At 44.8% G+C, this 20,878-nt stretch overlaps 1 protein-coding gene across 1 annotated transcript; it reads right to left on the reverse strand.

Moving 5' to 3' along the window:
- Positions 1–15,484: 15,484 nt before the first annotated feature.
- On the reverse strand, positions 15,485–20,420 carry LOC135050616 (keratin, type II cytoskeletal cochleal-like). The gene is made up of 7 exons (XM_063957057.1): positions 20,004–20,420; positions 17,335–17,543; positions 16,867–16,927; positions 16,689–16,784; positions 16,415–16,579; positions 16,202–16,327; positions 15,485–15,709 (listed from the first exon to the last, which is right to left on the reverse strand). Exons 1-7 carry the CDS (start codon positions 20,418–20,420, stop codon positions 15,485–15,487), a joined length of 1,299 nt encoding a protein of 432 aa, XP_063813127.1.
- Positions 20,421–20,878: the final 458 nt, after the last annotated feature.

Consider the following 20,878-nt stretch of genomic DNA (forward strand, 5'->3'; position numbering starts at 1 on the left):
GGTCCGTCATCAGTCATCATTACCTAATAAATATATTATCTACCTGTCCGGCTGCAGTACTAGTGATATTATATATACATACATATATATATTGATTTCATCTCATTATCAATCATCCAGTCTATATTAGCAGCAGACACAGTACGTTAGTCCACGGCTGTAGCTACCTCTGTGTCGGCACTCGGCAGTCCATCCATAATTGTATACCACCTACCCGTGGTTTTTTTTTTTCTTTCTTTTTTGTACATACTACTATAGAGTATAGTAGCTTACTGTAGCAGTCTGCGGTGCTGCTGAGCTGACAGTGTCCAGCAGGTCCGTCATCAGTCATCATTACCTAATAAATATATTATCTACCTGTCAGGCTGCAGTACTAGTGATATTATATATACATACATATATATATTGATTTCATCTCATTATCAATCATCCAGTCTATATTAGCAGCAGACACAGTACGTTAGTCCACGGCTGTAGCTACCTCTGTGTCGGCACTCAGCAGTCCATCCATAATTGTATACCACCTACCCGTGGTTTTTTTTTTTCTTTCTTCTTTGTACATACTACTATAGTATAGTAGCTTACTGTAGCAGTCTGCGGTGCTGCTGAGCTGACAGTGTCCAGCAGGTCCGTCATCAGTCATCATTACCTAATAAATATATTATCTACCTGTCAGGCTGCATGACTAGTGATATTATATATACATACATATATATATTGATTTCATCTCATTATCAATCATCCAGTCTATATTAGCAGCAGACACAGTACGTTAGTCCACGGCTGTAGCTACCTCTGTGTCGGCACTCGGCAGTCCATCCATAATTGTATACCACCTACCCGTGGTTTTTTTTCTTTCTTTCTTCTTTGTACATACTACTATAGTATAGTAGCTTACTGTAGCAGTCTGCGGTGCTGCTGAGCTGACAGTGTCCAGCAGGTCCGTCATCAGTCATCATTACCTAATAAATATATTATCTACCTGTCCGGCTGCAGTACTAGTGATATTATATATACATACATATATATATATTGATTTCATCTCATTATCATCCAGTCTATATTAGCAGCAGACACAGTACGGTAGTCCACGGCTGTAGCTACCTCTGTGTCGGCACTCGGCAGTCCATCCATAAGTATACTAGTATCCATCCATCTCCATTGTTTACCTGAGGTGCCTTTTAGTTGTGCCTATTAAAATATGGAGAACAAAAATGTTGAGGTTCCAAAATTAGGGAAAGATCAAGATCCACTTCCACCTCGTGCTGAAGCTGCTGCCACTAGTCATGGCCGAGACGATGAAATGCCAGCAACGTCGTCTGCCAAGGCCGATGCCCAATGTCATAGTACAGAGCATGTCAAATCCAAAACACCAAATATCAGTAAAAAAAGGACTCCAAAACCTAAAATAAAATTGTCGGTGGAGAAGCGTAAACTTGCCAATATGCCATTTACCACACGGAGTGGCAAGGAACGGCTGAGGCCCTGGCCTATGTTCATGGCTAGTGGTTCAGCTTCACATGAGGATGGAAGCACTCAGCCTCTCGCTAGAAAACTGAAAAGACTCAAGCTGGCAAAAGCACCGCAAAGAACTGTGCGTTCTTCGAAATCCCAAATCCACAAGGAGAGTCCAATTGTGTCGGTTGCGATGCCTGACCTTCCCAACACTGGACGTGAAGAGCATGCGCCTTCCACCATTTGCACGCCCCCTGCAAGTGCTGGAAGGAGCACCCGCAGTCCAGTTCCTGATAGTCAGATTGAAGATGTCAGTGTTGAAGTACACCAGGATGAGGAGGATATGGGTGTTGCTGGCGCTGGGGAGGAAATTGACCAGGAGGATTCTGATGGTGAGGTGGTTTGTTTAAGTCAGGCACCCGGGGAGACACCTGTTGTCCGTGGGAGGAATATGGCCGTTGACATGCCTGGTGAAAATACCAAAAAAATCAGCTCTTCAGTGTGGAGGTATTTCAACAGAAAAGCGGACAACAGGTGTCAAGCCGTGTGTTGCCTTTGTCAAGCTGTAATAAGTAGGGGTAAGGACGTTAACCACCTCGGAACATCCTCCCTTATAGGTCACCTGCAGCGCATTCATAATAAGTCAGTGACAAGTTCAAAAACTTTGGGTGACAGCGGAAGCAGTCCACTGACCAGTAAATCCCTTCCTCTTGTAACCAAGCTCACGCAAACCACCCCACCAACTCCCTCAGTGTCAATTTCCTCCTTCCCCAGGAATGCCAATAGTCCTGCAGGCCATGTCACTGGCAATTCTGACGATTCCTCTCCTGCCTGGGATTCCTCCGATGCATCCTTGCGTGTAACGCCTACTGCTGCTGGCGCTGCTGTTGTTGCTGCTGGGAGTCGATGGTCATCCCAGAGGGGAAGTCGGAAGACCACTTGTACTACTTCCAGTAAGCAATTGACTGTCCAACAGTCCTTTGCGAGGAAGATGAAATATCACAGCAGTCATCCTGCTGCAAAGCGGATAACTGAGGCCTTGACAACTATGTTGGTGTTAGACGTGCGTCCGGTATCCGCCGTTAGTTCACAGGGAACTACACAATTTCTTGAGGTAGTGTGCCCCCGTTACCAAATACCATCTAGGTTCCACTTCTCTAGGCAGGCGATACCGAAAATGTACACAGACCTCAGAAAAAGACTCGCCAGTGTCCTAAAAAATGCAGCTGTACCCAATGTCCACTTAACCACGGACATGTGGACAAGTGGAGCAGGGCAGGGTCAGGACTATATGACTGTGACAGCCCACTGGGTAGATGTATGGACTCCCGCCGCAAGAACAGCAGCGGCGGCACCAGTAGCAGCATCTCGCAAACGCCAACTCTTTCCTAGGCAGGCTACGCTTTGTATCACCGCTTTCCAGAATACGCACACAGCTGAAAACCTCTTACGGCAACTGAGGAAGATCATCGCGGAATGGCTTACCCCAATTGGACTCTCCTGTGGATTTGTGGCATCGGACAACGCCAGCAATATTGTGTGTGCATTAAATATGGGCAAATTCCAGCACGTCCCATGTTTTGCACATACCTTGAATTTGGTGGTGCAGAATTTTTTAAAAAACGACATGGGCGTGCAAGAGATGCTGTCGGTGGCCAGAAGAATTGCGGGACACTTTCGGCGTACAGGCACCACGTACAGAAGACTGGAGCACCACCAAAAACTACTGAACCTGCCCTGCCATCATCTGAAGCAAGAAGTGGTAACGAGGTGGAATTCAACCCTCTATATGCTTCAGAGGTTGGAGGAGCAGCAAAAGGCCATTCAAGCCTATACAATTGAGCACGATATAGGAGGTGGAATGCACCTGTCTCAAGCGCAGTGGAGAATGATTTCAACGTTGTGCAAGTTTCTGATGCCCTTTGAACTTGCCACACGTGAAGTCAGTTCAGACACTGCCAGCCTGAGTCAGGTCATTCCCCTCATCAGGCTTTTGCAGAAGAAGCTGGAGACATTGAAGGAGGAGCTAACACGGAGCGATTCCGCTAGGCATGTGGGACTTGTGGATGGAGCCCTTAATTCGCTTAACAAGGATTCACGGGTGGTCAATCTGTTGAAATCAGAGCACTACATTTTGGCCACCGTGCTCGATCCTAGATTTAAAGCCTACCTTGGATCTCTCTTTCCGGCAGACACAAGTCTGCTGGGGTTGAAAGACCTGCTGGTGAGAAAATTGTCAAGTCAAGCGGAACGCGACCTGTCAACATCTCCTCCTTCACATTCTCCCGCAACTGGGGGTGCGAGGAAAAGGCTCAGAATTCCGAGCCCACCCGCTGGCGGTGATGCAGGGCAGTCTGGAGCGACTGCTGATGCTGACATCTGGTCCGGACTGAAGGACCTGACAACGATTACGGACATGTCGTCTACTGTCACTGCATATGATTCTCTCACCATTGAAAGAATGGTGGAGGATTATATGAGTGACCGCATCCAAGTAGGCACGTCACACAGTCCGTACTTATACTGGCAGGAAAAAGAGGCAATTTGGAGGCCCTTGCACAAACTGGCTTTATTCTACCTAAGTTGCCCTCCCACAAGTGTGTACTCCGAAAGAGTGTTTAGTGCCGCCGCTCACCTTGTCAGCAATCGGCGTACGAGGTTACATCCAGAAAATGTGGAGAAGATGATGTTCATTAAAATGAATTATAATCAATTCCTCCGTGGAGACATTGACCAGCAGCAATTGCCTCCACAAAGTACACAGGGAGCTGAGATGGTGGATTCCAGTGGGGACGAATTGATAATCTGTGAGGAGGGGGATGTACACGGTGATATATCGGAGGATGATGATGAGGTGGACATCTTGCCTCTGTAGAGCCAGTTTGTGCAAGGAGAGATTAATTGCTTCTTTTTTGGTGGGGGTCCAAACCAACCCGTCATTTCAGTCACAGTCGTGTGGCAGACCCTGTCACTGAAATGATGGGTTGGTTAAAGTGTGCATGTCCTGTTTATACAACATAAGGGTGGGTGGGAGGGCCCAAGGACAATTCCATCTTGCACCTCTTTTTTCTTTAATTTTTCTTTGCGTCATGTGCTGTTTGGGGAGGGTTTTTTGGAAGGGACATCCTGCGTGACACTGCAGTGCCACTCCTAGATGGGCCCGGTGTTTGTGTCGGCCACTAGGGTCGCTTATCTTACTCACACAGCTACCTCATTGCGCCTCTTTTTTTCTTTGCGTCATGTGCTGTTTGGGGAGGGTTTTTTGGAAGGGACATCCTGCGTGACACTGCAGTGACACTCCTAGATGGGCCCGGTGTTTGTGTCGGCCACTAGGGTCGCTTATCTTACTCACACAGCTACCTCATTGCGCCTCTTTTTTTCTTTGCGTCATGTGCTGTTTGGGGAGGGTTTTTTGGAAGGGACATCCTGCGTGACACTGCAGTGACACTCCTAGATGGGCCCGGTGTTTGTGTCGGCCACTAGGGTTGCTTATCTTACTCACACAGCTACCTCATTGCGCCTCTTTTTTTCTTTGCGTCATGTGCTGTTTGGGGAGGGTTTTTTGGAAGGGACATCCTGCGTGACACTGCAGTGACACTCCTAGATGGGCCCGGTGTTTGTGTCGGCCACTAGGGTCGCTTATCTTACTCACACAGCTACCTCATTGCGCCTCTTTTTTTCTTTGCGTCATGTGCTGTTTGGGGAGGGTTTTTTGGAAGGGACATCCTGCGTGACACTGCAGTGACACTCCTAGATGGGCCCGGTGTTTGTGTCGGCCACTAGGGTCGCTTATCTTACTCACACAGCTACCTCATTGCGCCTCTTTTTTTCTTTGCGTCATGTGCTGTTTGGGGAGGGTTTTTTGGAAGGGACATCCTGCGTGACACTGCAGTGACACTCCTAGATGGGCCCGGTGTTTGTGTCGGCCACTAGGGTCGCTTATCTTACTCACACAGCTACCTCATTGCGCCTCTTTTTTTCTTTGCGTCATGTGCTGTTTGGGGAGGGTTTTTTGGAAGGGACATCCTGCGTGACACTGCAGTGCCACTCCTAGATGGGCCAGGTGTTTGTGTCGGCCACTAGGGTCGCTTAGCTTAGTCATCCAGCGACCTAGGTGCAAATTTTAGGACTAAAAATAATATTGTGAGGTGTGAGGTATTCAGAATAGACTGAAAATGAGTGTAAATTATGGTTTTTGAGGTTAATAATACTTTGGGATCAAAATGACCCCCAAATTCTATGATTTAAGCTGTTTTTTAGTGTTTTTTGAAAAAAACACCCGAATCCAAAACACACCCGAATCCGACAAAAAAAATTCGGTGAGGTTTTGCCAAAACGCGGTCGAACCCAAAACACGGCCGCGGAACCGAACCCAAAACCAAAACACAAAACCCGAAAAATTTCCGGCGCTCATCTCTACATATTATTAGGCAATATAATATTAATCCTTGGGGATTCATGCCTGATTCACTTACTGTATGTGTAATATTGCTTGGAGTGAATGTCTGGGAAGTATAGATAGGAACTAGACATGGATGCAAGTGTTCATTGCATACTACATATTATTCTTTATATGTGCAATACAGAATTTGTGCTCCTGTTGGCAGAAGCCTTGATATGACAGTGACAATTGCATGATGAACTTGACACGTGCACTGGGAACTGTGAGCCGCATTCAGATTTGTATGCAAATCCAATTCTTTCGCAGTTGAGTGATTATCAGCCGACAACGCGCATATACCATGATAGTCTTGTGACAGTGGTTGCAGAGAGGATCTATTTGCAAAGTGATTGACAATCAGGGAACAGGAGGAGGTAACGGGGAGTGTCAGCAAAAATACAGGCATGTTGTGACCACCTTCAGGGCGTGTTTCAGCCTGTATCTGCGATCCTATACACAGTAACAGAAGATCCTGCGTCTCACTTACTGCGGCCATGCTGCAGTCACTTATCATAAGCCTGATGCGTGACTGATCTAGGATTGACGCTGTGGCCTTGTACACAGAAGCTGGGAGTGGCAAAGCCGGCGGCAAGTGTCTCAATACTAATCCAGGTGGCTGCGGCATTTACATATTTTTGTACAGTCTCTGTGTACGGAATAGCAGCTGTGGATGCATTTGTGTCCATCTCTGAATCAGGCCCTGTGTGCAGAAAATGGTATTGCTGGGACAAATAACTGCTTGGTACGACATGTGTTTTATTAACATTTTACTGTGACACAACGTGACACCAATCTGTAGTTACAACAAAGTTGTTTGTGTTGCGAACTCAATGGCAAGATGAATTAAGGAGTACGTAATATGGTTTCCAAGTTTCCTGTTATGTAAGAAAATGAGACTGCAACAAGAAAGTAAATAAAAAAGTAAGATTTATACTCAACTTCAGAGAAGAATAAAGGGGGTAATTCTAAGTTGATCGCAGCAGCAAGTTTGTTAGCAATTGGGCAAAACCATGGCCCTCATTCCGAGTTGTTCGCTCGCAAGGCGAATGTAGCAGAGTTACACACGCTAAGCCGCCGCCTACTGGGAGTGAATCTTAGCTTCTTAAAATTGCGACCGACGTACGCGCAATATTGCGATTACAAACGAGTTAGCAGTTTCTGAGTAGCTTCAGACTTACTCTGCCTGTGCGATCAGTTCAGTGCTTTTCGTTCCTGGCTGACGTCATAAACACACCCAGCGTTCGCCCAGGCACTCCCACCGTTTCTCCGGCCACTCCTGCGTTTTTTCCGGAAACGGTAGCGTTTCCATCCACACGCCCCTAAAACGCCGTGCATCCGCCCAGTAACACCCATTTCCTGTCAATCACAATGCGAACGTCGGAGCGATGAAAATGCCGTGAGTAAACTTACTTTCTTCATAGTAAAGTTACTTGGCGCAGTCGCAGTGCGAACATTGCGCATGCGCACTAAGAGAATTCTCACTGCGATGCGATGAAAAACTCCGAGCGAACAACTCGGAATGAGGGCCCATGTGCACTGCAGGTGTGGCAGATATAACATGTGCAGAGAGAGTTGGATTTGGGTGGGTTATTTTGTTTCTGTGCAGGGTAAATACTGTCTGCTTTATTTTTACACTGCAAGTTAGATTTCAGTTTGAACACACCCCACCCAAATCTATCTCTCTCTGCACATGTTATATCTGCCCCCCCTGCAGTGCACATGGCTTTGCCCAACTGCTAACATATTTGCTGCTGCGATCACTAATGGTACAAATGATTGCTAAGGTGCCCCACACCACAGCCCCCACAGCTCTTGGCCAGCAGGCACACCTAAAGTTCTTGGCATTGCCATGTGTAGTCCAAGATGGATCTGTGAGCTCACTTTATACAGTCAAACCATTTAATGTTAGGCCGTCTTGAAGACCTGAAAGAAGTGGAAGTTTATAGAAATACTAGTTACCAAAATAACATAACAGCAATGTCAGCATCGGTGGCTGTGCAGGGCCAAAATTTCGGGTGCCATCTTATGGCAGTAGGCACACAAATCACTTGAATTCCCCCCATAGAGGTGAGGACCAACGTTCGCATTTTATTGCATAAGATAGTATTACTGAAAATGTTTTTTTTTTTAACTAAACCAAATCTATCCCCAAAATTGCTGATCTAGTTAAATGATCAAATTATGTAAATATTAGCTATTTTATAAACAATTTTAGGAAAATTTTTGGGGAAAAAATATTTTAAGTGGTTTAAAAAGATACTTTCCTTACCACATAAAACATACTTCTGTTTCAAACGTTAATGGCTTAGACAGATTTATAACCCTGACCCTGGCTTGATAAAATGAATGGGAAAAAGTGGAGTGGATATACAGTATGTGGCACCACAGAACTGCGCTCCATGCTCCCACACACACACCAACGGCACTCACAGGGTGCAGGGCGCAGGGGGGCGCCCTGGGCAGTGGGTTACTGGAGTCCTTCACTGGCAAAAAACATATTATCGGTGCCTGGGCAATAAATATAAAACCCTCGCCAGTATAATTTTTGAATTTGAGCGGGACTACAGCGCGCCGGGTGAGGGCGTGGCTTAGGCCCAGTCAATTGGTGCTATATATGTATATAAAACAGCGCTGTGATCATGTATTATTATTTTAGTAGTATATGGGCGCTGGGGTGTGAGCTGGTATACTCACTCTGTGTTCTCTCTAACAGGCTTCCCTGTGGGTCTGTCCCCTATTGCCAGTGTGTGTGTGTGTCGGTACAGTGTGTAGACATGTCTGAGGCTGAGTGCTCCTCCCCGGAGGAAGTTACTGGGGGCGCAGAGAAGGATTTGGGAATGACTCTGTCGGCACCGCCACCTGCTGATTGGGTGAATATGTTGAGTACATTGAATGCAAATGTGGCGTTATTGTCTTAGAGGCTGGATAAATCTGATTCTCAGACACAAACGTGGAGAAAATCCATGGAGGATGCCTTGTCTCAGGTGCAGGCCCCCTCAGGGTCACAGAAATGTTCATTTACCCAGATGGCATATATATGGATACCGACACAGACTCTGATTCCAGTGTCGACTTTAGTGAGGCCAGTTTACATCCAAAATTGGTTAAGAGTATTCAGTACATGATTGTGGCAATTAAAGATGTTTTACAAATTTCTGAGGTGCCTCCTGTTCCAGATACAAGGGTTGGTTTGTTTGTTTGTTTGTTTGTTTGTTTATTTAAAGGGAAAAAGCCTGAGGTGACGTTTCCCCCCTCTCACGAACTGAACGCTCTATGTGAAAAGGCTTGGGAGTCGCCTGACAAAAGGTGGCAGGTTCCCAAGAGAATTTTTATGGCATATTCTTTCCCCTCTGACGACAGGGAAAAGTGGGAGTCATCTCCCAGTGTGGACAAGGCTCTGTCCCGGCTGTCCAATAAAGTGGCGCTTCCGTCTCCTGACACTGCTGCCCTCAAGGATCCTGCGGATCGTTAGCAGGAAACGACATTAAAAGCCATTTATGTCACTACGGGTGCACTCCTCAGACCTGCCATGGCGTCGGCATGGGTGAGTAGTGCTATTGCTAAGTGGGCTGATAATTTGGCATCTGACATGGATACCCTAGATAGGGATAACATTCTTTTGACTCTCGGTTATATCAGGGACGCTGCAGCTTACCTAAGGGATGCGCCGAGGGATATTGGCCTCTTGGGATCAAGGGCCAATGCCATGGCAGTCTCGGCCAGGAGAGCAATGGGGCTTCATCAATGGAATGCTGATGCCGACTCCAAGAAAGCTATGGAAGCTCTCCCTTATAAAGGTAGTGTCTTGTTTGGTGACGGCCTTGCTGACCTGGTGTCTACCGCTACAGCGGGTAAGTCATCTTTTCTTCCTTATGTTCCCGCACAACAGAAAAAGGCACTCCATTATCAGATGCAGTCCTTTTGGCCTAATAAATACAAAAAAGGAAGGGGCTCGTCCATCCTCACTTCAAAAGGTAGAGGAAGGGGAAAAAGGTTGCCTGCGGTGTCTGGCGCCCAGGACCAAAAGTCCTCCCGGCCTCTGCCAAGTCCACCGCATGACGCTGGGGCTCCCCTATGGGAGTCCGTGCTAGTAGGGGCTCGTCTCCGAATCTTCAGTCAGGTTTGGTTTCAATCGGGCCTAGATCCTTGGGTCTTAGACATAGTGTCCCAAGGGTACAAACTGGAGTTTCAGGAGATGCCCCCCCCCCCACACCAATTTTTCAAATCAGCCTTGCCAGTTTCTATCCCAGAAAGGGAAGTAGTAAATGCTGCGATACAAAAGCTGTGTCAACAGAGTGTCATTGTCCCGGTTCCCCCGTCTCAACGGGGAGAAGGGTTCTATTCGAGCCTCTTTGTCGTGCCAAAGCCGGACGGTTCGGTCAGACCGATCCTGAACCTAAAATCCCTCAATCTGTATTTGAATACTTTCAAGTTCAAGATGGAATCTCTTCAAGCGGTGATTTCCAGTCTAGAAGGGGGGGATTTTATGGCGTCAGTCGACATAAAGGATGCCTACTTACACGTCTCGATATATCCTCCACATCAAGCTTTCCTGAGATTTGCGGTGCAGGATTCTCATTACCAATTTCAGACATTGCCGTTTGGGCTTTCCACGGCCCCGAGGGTCTTCACCAAAGTCATGGCGGAAATGATGGTACTCCTACGCAAGCAGGGTGTCACAATTATCCCGTACTTGGACGATCTCCTGATAAAGGCGAGATCGAAGGAGCAGTTGCTAAGAAATGTGGAGCTCTCCCTGACAGTTCTGCAACATCATGGTTGGATTCTAAATTTGCCAAAGTCCCAGTTGATTCCGACAACTCGGCTGCCTTTCTTGGGCATGATCCTGGACACGGAACTGCAGAGAGTGTTTCTTCCAGCGGAAAAAGCTCTGGAAATCCAATGCATTATCAAGGAGATTCTGAAACCGGCAAGAGTGTCGATTCATGAATGCACTCGAGTGCTAGGGAAGATGGTTGCGGCTTACAAAGCCATTCCGTTTGGCAGGTTTCATGCCCGGGTAATCCAGTGGGACCTGCTGGACAAATGGTCCGGGTCTCACCTGCACATGCACCGGAAAATAAGTCTATCTTCCAGGACCAGAATTTCTCTCCTGTGGTGGCTGCAAAGTTCTCACCTTTTAGGGGAACGAAGGTTCGGGATCCAGGATTGGGTCCTGCTGACCACGGATGCAAGTCTCCGAGGCTGGGGAGCAGTCACACAAGGAAGAAGTTTCCAGGGAAAATGGTCAAGCCATTAAACTTGTCCCCACATAAACGTTCTAGAGTTAAGAGCCATTTACAACGGCATTCTGCAAGCGGAACACCTTCTTCGAGGTCTACCTGTCCTGATTCAGTCGGACAACGTAACAGCGGTGGCGTATGTAAACCACCAGGGCGGAACAAAGAGCATAGCGGCGATGGCGGAGGCCACAAGAGTTCTCCGCTGGTGGAACAGCACTTAAGCGCTCTGTCAGCAGTCTTCCTTCCGGGCGTGGACAACTGGGAAGCAGACTTCCTCAGCAGACACGATCTCCACCCAGGAGAGTGGGCTCTTCATCAAGAGGTATTTGCAGAAGTGACAAGGCGTTGGGGGATTCCTCAAATAGACATGATGGCGTCTCGCCTCAACAAGAAGCTTCTGAGGTATTGTTCCAGGTCAAGGGACCCCCAAGCCAGTGCAGTGGACGCACTGGTAACTCCATGGGTGTTTCAGTCGGTGTATGTGTTCCCTCCACTTCATCTCATTCCAAAAGTGTTGAGGATCATAAGACGAACGAGGGTTCCGGCAGTGCTCGTTGTTCCAGATTGGCCATGGAGGGCCTGGTATCCAGATCTTCAGGAATTGCTCATAGAAGATCCTTGGCCGCTTCCTCTCAGAGAGGACCTGTTAATGCAGGGGCCGTGCGTATTTCAAGACTTACCGCGGCTGCGTTTGACGGCGTGGAGGTTGAACACCAAAATCCTAGCTCGGAAAGGTATTCCCGGGGAAGTCATCCCCACTCTCCTTAAGGCTAGAAAGGAGGTCACGGCGAAGCATTATCACTGTATTTGGAGAAAATATGTGTCGTGGTGTGAAGCCAAGAAAGCTCCTATGGATGAGTTTCAGCTGGGTTGTTTTCCTCCATTTTTTGCAGGCTGGTGTGGATGCAGGCCTGAAATTGGGTTCCATCAAAGTGCAGATTTCGGCTTAATCTATTTTCTTTCAAAAAGAATTGGCCACCCTTCCTGAAGTTCAGACTTTTGTGAAGGGAGTGCTGCATATCCATCCTCCGTTTGTGCCACCCGTGGCACCGTGGGATCTTGACGTAGTGTTACAATTTCTTATGTCTCACTGGTTCGAACCTTTGCGGAAGGTGGAGTTGAAATTTCTCACTTGGAAAGTGGTCATGCTTTTGGCCTTGGCGTCCGCTAGACGGGTGTCGGAATTGGCGGCTCTGTCTCACAAGAGCCCATATTTGATTTTCCATGTGGATAGAGCGGAATTGAGGACTCGGCAACAATTTCTGCCGAAGGTGGTTTCTTCGTTTCACATAAATCAACCTATTGTGGTGCCTGTGGCTACGGATGCCGTGACGGTGCCAAAGTCTCTTGATGTCGTAAGAGCTTTGAAAATTGACGTCGCCAGAACAGCTCTTGTTAGGAAAATGGAGGCTCTGTTTGTCCTGTATGCTTCCAAAAGATTGGAAATCCTGCTTCCAAGCAGACTATTGCACGCTGGATTTGTAATGCGATTCAGCACGCTCATTCTACGGCTGGACTGCCGTTGCCGAAGTCAGTGAAAGCCCATTCTACCAGGAAGGTGGGCTCATCTTGGACGGCTGCCCGAGGGGTCTCGGCTCTTCAACTTTGCCGAGCAGCTACATGGTCGGGTTCAAACACTTTTGCTAAGTTCTACAAGTTTGATACCCTGGCTGATGAGGACCTCATGTTTGCTCAATCGGTGCTACAAAGTCGTCCGCACTCTCCCGCCCGGTCTGGAGCTATGGTATAGACCCCATGGTCCTTTTGGAGTTCCCAGCATCCTCTAGGACGTAAGAGAAAATAGGATTTTAATACCTACCAGTAAATCCTTTTCTCCTAGTCCGTAGAGGATGCTGGGCGCCCATCCCAGTGTGGACTGTTACTTGCAGTTGTATTGTTAGTGGTTGTTTTCGGTTACATAAAGGTTGTGTATCGGTTATGTTCAGCTTGTTGCTGTTTTTCATTCATACTGTTCTCTGGTATTCCTGCTAATCCAGTTGTACGGTGTGTTTGTGGTGTGAGCTGGTATGTATCTCACCCTTAGTGTAACAAAAATCCTTTTCCTCGAAATGTCCATCTCCCTGGGCACAGTTCCTATAACTGTGGTCTGGAGGAGGGGCATAGAGGGAGGAGCCAGTTCCCACCCATTCAAAGTCTTATAGTGTGCCCATGTCTCCTGCGGATCTCGTCTATACCCCATGGTCCTTTTGGAGTCCCCAGCATCCTCTACGGACTAGGAGAAAAGGATTTACCGGAAGGTATTAAAATCCTATTATTCTTATTGTGATCACATTATAGAAGTGAATGCACAGCATTTGATTTGATTTTCCTGAGTTCAATGAATTTATGGTAATATTTTTATTTGAATTGTTTCTCAACTTGATTCTAATTCTTCTTATACTCTAATAACTTGTCATTTGCAAAGTGGATGACTTGTGTGGTGTAACTGTAAAGAAATTGCATAATACTGTTTTCTTGTATGACAGAGTTTTCATTTAGTAAGTTACCACCCAAGCAACCTTCCTAAATCAATCATCCTAAATCCAGAGTTCATTGCAGATTAATAAAAAGACCTCCTGTTAGAATTGCTGACTCACTTCTGATTCGTATCAATCTCTGCCTCTGAGCACGGTACTACGAGACAAGACACAGGGACCAACATTTAAGATGAAACGTCAGTCACATAGCCACCTAACACCTGTGATATCTCTCTCAACCATCTAGACATAACCTGACAAATTCTGGGGATGTTACATATACACCTAAACAAAAAGAGTATAACTTGCTGCCACATGTAAACTGCAGGGGGTATGTTTACAAAGCTGCAGCTTTCGCAAACCACAGCTTCTCATCGGGTTTAACCTCAACATTTAAAACGCCACTACTAGTAATTACAAAGCCCAGTGTTTTATTAATATTAGCACCACTATAAATTTTGAGGTCAAACCGCTGAGATACATCTCTGTAAATAAACCCCCAGCAGTTTAAATGTAGCGATAACACTAAATTATATTCTATTTGTAAATTATAATTATTAAATTCCTACAAAATAAAAATTTCTCAGAGTAAACATAATCATCTTCTAAAATATATATTTTTATAAGCAATAGGAACAGTTTGACAAGAATGTAATGTAGTTATAACTAGCAATCTCTTCTATTAATAACATACTTATTTATCATTACAGGTTGAGTATCCCATATCCAAATATTCCGAAATACGGAATATTCCAAAATACGGACTTTTTTGAGTGAGAGTGAGATAGTGAAACCTTTGTTTTCTGATGGCTCAATGTACACAAACTTTGTTTAATACACAACGTTATTAAAAATATTGCATTAAATGACCTTCAGGCTGTGTATATAAGGTGTATATGAAAAATAAATGAATTGTGTGAATGTACACACACTTTGTTTAATGCACAAAGTTATAAAAAATATTGGCTACAATTACCTTCAGGCTGTGTGTATAGGGTGTATATGTAACATAAATGCATTCTGTGCTTAGATTTAGGTCCCATCACCATGATATCTCTTTATGGTATGCAATTATTCCAAAATACGGAAAAATCCCATATCCAAAATACCTCTGGTCCCAAGCATTTTGGATAAGGGATACTCAACCTGTATAAATATATGAATACAAAATTATCATTCAAACTTATTTGGAAATGATGAAAGAATTGCTCTGAGTCACTGACTTTTGAATAGCGTTTTATTGCTTAGCAGTATAAGGATAAAGACAAACACATAAGTATGAGCAAGGTCAAAACACAAATGAACATATGGAAGAGAAATATACAATGAAAAGTAATTAGAGCAACAATTTAGGAGTTTAGCAGTGATGGCAAAATTCAGTACTAAGCTAATAGCACTTAATCATATGCTTCCATATCCTATGGCACATCCCTGTTGTCTCTTCAGCAGTGCGGCTGATGGCCAGAAAGGTGCTTGCCTTTATAGATATGGCTGTGGCTTCTTCCACTGCTTGAGCTGAATCCTCCTCTAAAATGATGATGTCCACCTTGGGACATTCCTCCTGAATGGCTCTTCCCCCCAGTGCTAGCATGCACGACAGCTAAGCAAAGCAGACGTGTGTTAGTATATAACAATAATAGGTCTTTGTACAATACTTTAAACTAGTTATATACCTTAAAAAATACATAACATATTGTTCTACTTACAGATGTTGACAGAGTCATCTGATGCCAATCTGAAAAAAAAGTTTATATATTTTTTGATTTACTGTGTAAGCATACACTATTGTTCTACACCTTTTAAGCTAGTAGAATATTACTATATTTTATTGAATTGCTATTTAAAACTTGACAGTATATCTACTGCATTCACCTGCACTCTTCTCCCTCCAGCATCTTCTTATATGTGGCAATCTCAATGTCCAGAGCCAGTTTGACATTCATCAGTTCCTGGTAATCCCGCAGCTGGCGAGCCATGTCCTGCTTGGCCTTCTGTAGAGCAGCCTCCAGCTCAGCTAGTTGGTTCTTGGCATCTCGGACAGCAGCTTCTCCACTTTCCTCTGCCTCATTTATAGCAGTTTCCAGTGCAGCACGCTAGGAAAACAAAACAAAAAAATTAATGTATAACATAAAGAGCGGTATTCAATTCTTTTCACCCCCTTCCACATCCGTTCTGTTTCTGCTGACGTGTGTGGCATAATCATTTCAGCTTGCTACCCCTGGAGTAGAGAGGGTACCCAATCCTTTACGCAGCTAAACCTGATTACTATGGGCGCGATATGCACGATAACGGGGATCACGTTAGAAAGGAGATTGGGCGTGATATATCATTTGAATACCGCCCTAAGAGTAGACCAATTTGGATTGACTGACCATCTTTACATAGTGAGTGATGAGTAGTTTAACAGCTGAAAATACAAGACTTACAGTAACACCACTACTTGTGGAATTCAGCACTAAATGGTGTCCTATAAGGTTCATTCTTATCTTTTTTTGAGGGTTTGGTCTAAAAATATAGACATTAAGGCTCTGGATAAATAACCCTTTAATATGTATATCCATACCTAACTGCATTCACTATTTTACCTGAGACTTAGCACATTCAATTTCTCCTTTAAGTCTTTGAACTGCTCTGTTAAGCTCGGCAATCTCATTTCTGCTGTTCTGCAGATCACTCTCGTTTCTTCCTGTTGCCATGCGCAGATCCTCAAACTGTAGTTAAAAAAAGAAGAATTCAATGTAATTTTAACTTTATCTGCTATATGATGTCTACAGCACCTATCTGTGTGTCAGGCTCACCCTTGACTGGTACATGTTTTCAGCCTCAGCTCTGCTCCTGCTAGCAATGTCCTCATATTGAGCTCTGACCTCAGAGATGATGCTGTTTAGGTCCAGGTCTCGGCTGTTATCCATGGACACAACCACTGAGGTGTCTGATATCTGAGACTGGAGCTGATTGATCTCCTGTGCAACAAAGAAATAACAAATGATTGACTTTTTTGTTTGTATCATTTAAAGGAAAGAAACAAATACATTTAATATAACATTGTGCTTATAAAAAAATGACTTTTACCGCTGCATATAGGGTCCTCAGGAAGTTGATCTCATCTGCAAGGGAGTCAGCCTTTGCTTGTAGCTCAGTCTTGTTCATAAAGGCAGCATCAACATCCTGCAATAAGACAGAGGTAAAAAGCTGGAGTCTTAACCATTTAGTTTGTAATGTTGCCAGTCCTGTTAGGACTATTGCATACCCTCTTCAGTAGGACAAACTCATTCTCTGCTGCTGTGCGTCGGTTCATTTCGTCTTCATATCTGTGAGCCACAATAAAAAGATGCCAAAATGATTTCATTAGTTGGTCATCTAGTCCGTTAGATATGAAATATATTAGATTGTTTCCCGTTTTTGTATCAATGGCTTATTTATTACTGCCGTACACTGAATATCCACTATTTGTTAAGAATTATTTTGGCTGAAGAAGCTACAGAGAGGACCACTGAGTAAGAGCACCAAAAGCACTACTACATACTCTGCATACTTTTGATGCTGCATTGGGGGACAAATGTTCTTAGTTTTTTTGCTAGCAAATTTTCACTCCTAAATTTTGCTTAAAAAACTCTTTAATGCATCTTTACATGAAAGTTGCTTATTCTATTTTTAGAATAGGCAATACTTCTGCTTTTGCTGGGAATTCAAATTTACCACCCATGCAGAAGCTTACTTTTTCTTAAAGTCTTCCATCGTGTCCTCTGCACTGTTCCTTTCTGATTCTAGGCGAGCGCTCTCACACTCCAGGTTCTCCAGCTGTCTCCTGAGGTTGCTGATAAAAGACTCAAACAAAGGTTCAATCTCACACCTGGCGGTTTTCTGATCTTGTAGAAGAGCCCACTTGGTCTCCAACATCTTATTCTGCTGTTCCAGGTATCTCACCTACAGACACAACATAAAAATTATAGTTATGACAACAAGAACACAAGCATATATGTAAAATTATGCTAGAAACAATTCCTTCAGAGTATACATTGCTGTATACAGGGCACACTACAGGTCACATTAGGGTGTCATTTAAACTGAAAGCTCCTGCCTCTCCCTATTTTTTTTCTGTTTAAACTGACCACACATGTACTACTCTTACTTAAAGGGCATATGGGCATCAAAGCAGAAACATATCATATTTCTTTTTCATTCTTGCCCTAAACAAATAAATGCTAAATTCCATTTGGTTGCCATGGGTTATTGTAAAAATTCTGGGTGGCCTGCGTACCCTTTGAGGCCTCCCCTCAATGTTATCTTCCTCCATGACTGAGGATTCTTTATCACAATTACTAGAGGGAATATCATAAGAGTCATTTGCCATTGGACTTGTCAGAACAGCTTCACTTATATCCTCCCCATAATTTTCTCCATCATCTATGTCTATTCCTTTAGAAATAGATTCTTCTCCAGTGACGTACGCTTGACTTTCTCTTAAGGTGGTGCTAACATTTGGAATATCAGAATTATAGAAATAGCCCATACCACTATTGGATATATCATCCAACACATTCTCTTCTATTTGATGAGGTGGGCTCAGAGAAGGCATTGATGTATCATTCTTTGATTTATTAGTAATATCGTCAATCCCAATATCATCTTGGAAAGAAATTTCTTGGGTAATTGGTAACAAGTGTTGTCGGTGATAGGTAAGTATGGGTCCCTCACCATCTTCAGACATTAGACGATACACAGGAATATCCGGCAATTTATCTATTATCCGATATGGATTCTCCCTCCATCTATTAGCAAGTTTTTGACGTTTTGGGTGTCCCAATCTTTTCAACAGAACTCGGTCTCCAGGTAATAACACATTTTCTTTAACATTCTTATCATAATACTGCTTATTCTTTTCTCCTTGTTTTTTGGACATTTTTTTAGCGATAGAATAAGCTTCCCGCAGCTCTTTTCGAAGTTTCTTGACATATTGTGTGTGTGTGCAATGGTTATTATCTCCCATAGTGATCCCCAGGCAAACATCTATGGGCAACCGTGCCTCCCTCCCGAACATAAGGACATAAGGGGAGTACCCAGTGGCATCATTGATGGTACAGTTGTAGGCATGGACTAACTGGCATACATGGCGCTTCCATTGCATCTTATCTTTTGTGGATAGGGTTCCAAGCATATTTAGCAAGGTTCTATTGAATCTTTCCGGTTGTGGCTCACTGAAGGATCGAGCTGCTGCAGGAGGTCCCGTCTGCCGGAGATCGAGAGAGGGAGGCGCCGCTAGCCGAGACAGCGGCGCTCGCATTGGCGGAGTCGAGCCGGGGGCAGCGGCTAACTGATGACTGACAGAGAGAGGCGTGACCCCCGAAGAGGCATCACCAGCGGCGGCTGAGTCTAGCTGAGGAGGCGGCTACCCGGAGGCGGATCAAGGAAGGCGTGGCTACCCGAGGAGGAGGCGCTGGCCTCGCTGTGACCCGCCTCCGGGTAGCCGCCTCCTCAGCTAGACTCAGCCGCCGCTGGTGATGCCTCTTCGGGGGTCACGCCTCTCTCTGTCAGTCATCAGTTAGCCGCTGCCCCCGGCTCGACTCCGCCAATGCGAGCGCCGCTGCCTCGGCTAGCGGCGCCTCCCTCTCTCGATCTCCGGCAGACGGGACCTCCTGCAGCAGCTCGATCCTTCAGTGAGCCGTTCAAGAGGTAAGCCACCTCCTCTCCCTCTGCCGCTGCAATGTTTACAGCACAGCTCTCTCTGTGCAGAGCAGAGGGGAGAGGGAAGCGGACCACTCAGCAGCTCACCCAGCACACTTCTGCGCTAGATCTTCCCCTTTTATAGTCTGTTTAGTCCTCGTGAGCCCCATCTCTTTTCCCGCTCACCGCACGAGACACCCCATTCAGCTACAGTCTCGTGCTGTTTACAGGGGTATAGCCCTATATTGTTCCCGCTCACAGCGCGAGATACCCCTGTTCAAATACAGTCTCATGCATGTCAGAGGAGTATAGTCCAGGGTCAATGCAACAATATTCATTAAAATCACCTCAGTTACCTCAGCTACCTATAAGATTATCATGAAGTATGATACCAGTTCAATAAATAAATCATTAACTATATATATATTGTACCATATTTACAATGTCCCTATTTAGTTAATAGTGTATATACCACAGGGTCACATTTGGTGGTGAGTTTTGGCTATAAAACTGAATAGAATAGCGCAAAGATGATATTTACAAGTTCTAAATATCTTCTTTGTATTATTCTTATCATTTGTATACTCAAAACTCTGGAGTATACTGGAGATTGACAGTAGAGGCTCTGCCTCCCCTGCCTCCCCTGAACTCACGTCACTGATTGGTATACACATTCTAAGCAGTATTTTGCCATGCAAAGTGTATGAGGCAGACAAATATCACCTTGTCGATGAAAGTAGCAAACTTGTTGTTGAGACCTTTGATCTGATTCCTCTCATCAGTCCTCACTCTCTGGATGTTTGGGTCAATCTCCAAGTTGAGAGGTGCCAGCAGACCTTGGTTTACAGTAACATGGGTGATTCCTCCAGAACAAGATGATCTCCCAAAATTGCCAATACCATAGCCAGATCCATGCCCACTCTTTCCTAAATTAAAACTACCAAATGAAATCTTTTGTCCTTTTGATCCAATATTATGTGCACTTGAACTGGTAAAGCAGTGCTGGGTCTTGTGACCATGTCCACCATGTTTAGCAGAGTGTGAGAAGACACTGTGTGAGCCAGAATGTTTAGGTAACCCCGCAGAACAGGAGCTGAAATGCTTGTGTCCAGAGGAGGCATGGACGGAGTGATGAGACATGATAATCCTTCTTACAAAGGTGATCTACAGTGGATGCAAAGTAGAGGAGAGACTGGCAGCTGATTCCCTGTAGAGATCTTCCCTGCTGCATTTATACTTGAATAGGATGTTAAATATCAAATAAAAAGACTATGACTTCATGAGTGTTGTTTGGTAGCATCATCTGCTTCTTGAGTTTATAGAAGGCAGATCAGCAACACGCCTATCAAAGCTGTAATGCATATTAATATTATTGGCTACTCGCTAAGAAATTAATAATATTCTTTCCTTGTTCCAGACACAGCATGGACAAAAGAAATACTACCATGATGAAGTCTATATCTGAAAAAAAATGACCTGTTAGGCATTGTAATCATTGTAACCTATTAATTTTTCTTAAATATTTTCTATAACCTTTTTAGAAAAGAAAAAACGGTACTAAAGTGTTGCATTTATTTTTGATACTCAGGTTGGAGTTG

The sequence above is a fragment of the Pseudophryne corroboree genome, chromosome 2 (assembly GCF_028390025.1).
Source record: "Pseudophryne corroboree isolate aPseCor3 chromosome 2, aPseCor3.hap2, whole genome shotgun sequence".
In the NCBI taxonomy this organism is placed as follows: domain Eukaryota; kingdom Metazoa; phylum Chordata; class Amphibia; order Anura; family Myobatrachidae; genus Pseudophryne; species Pseudophryne corroboree.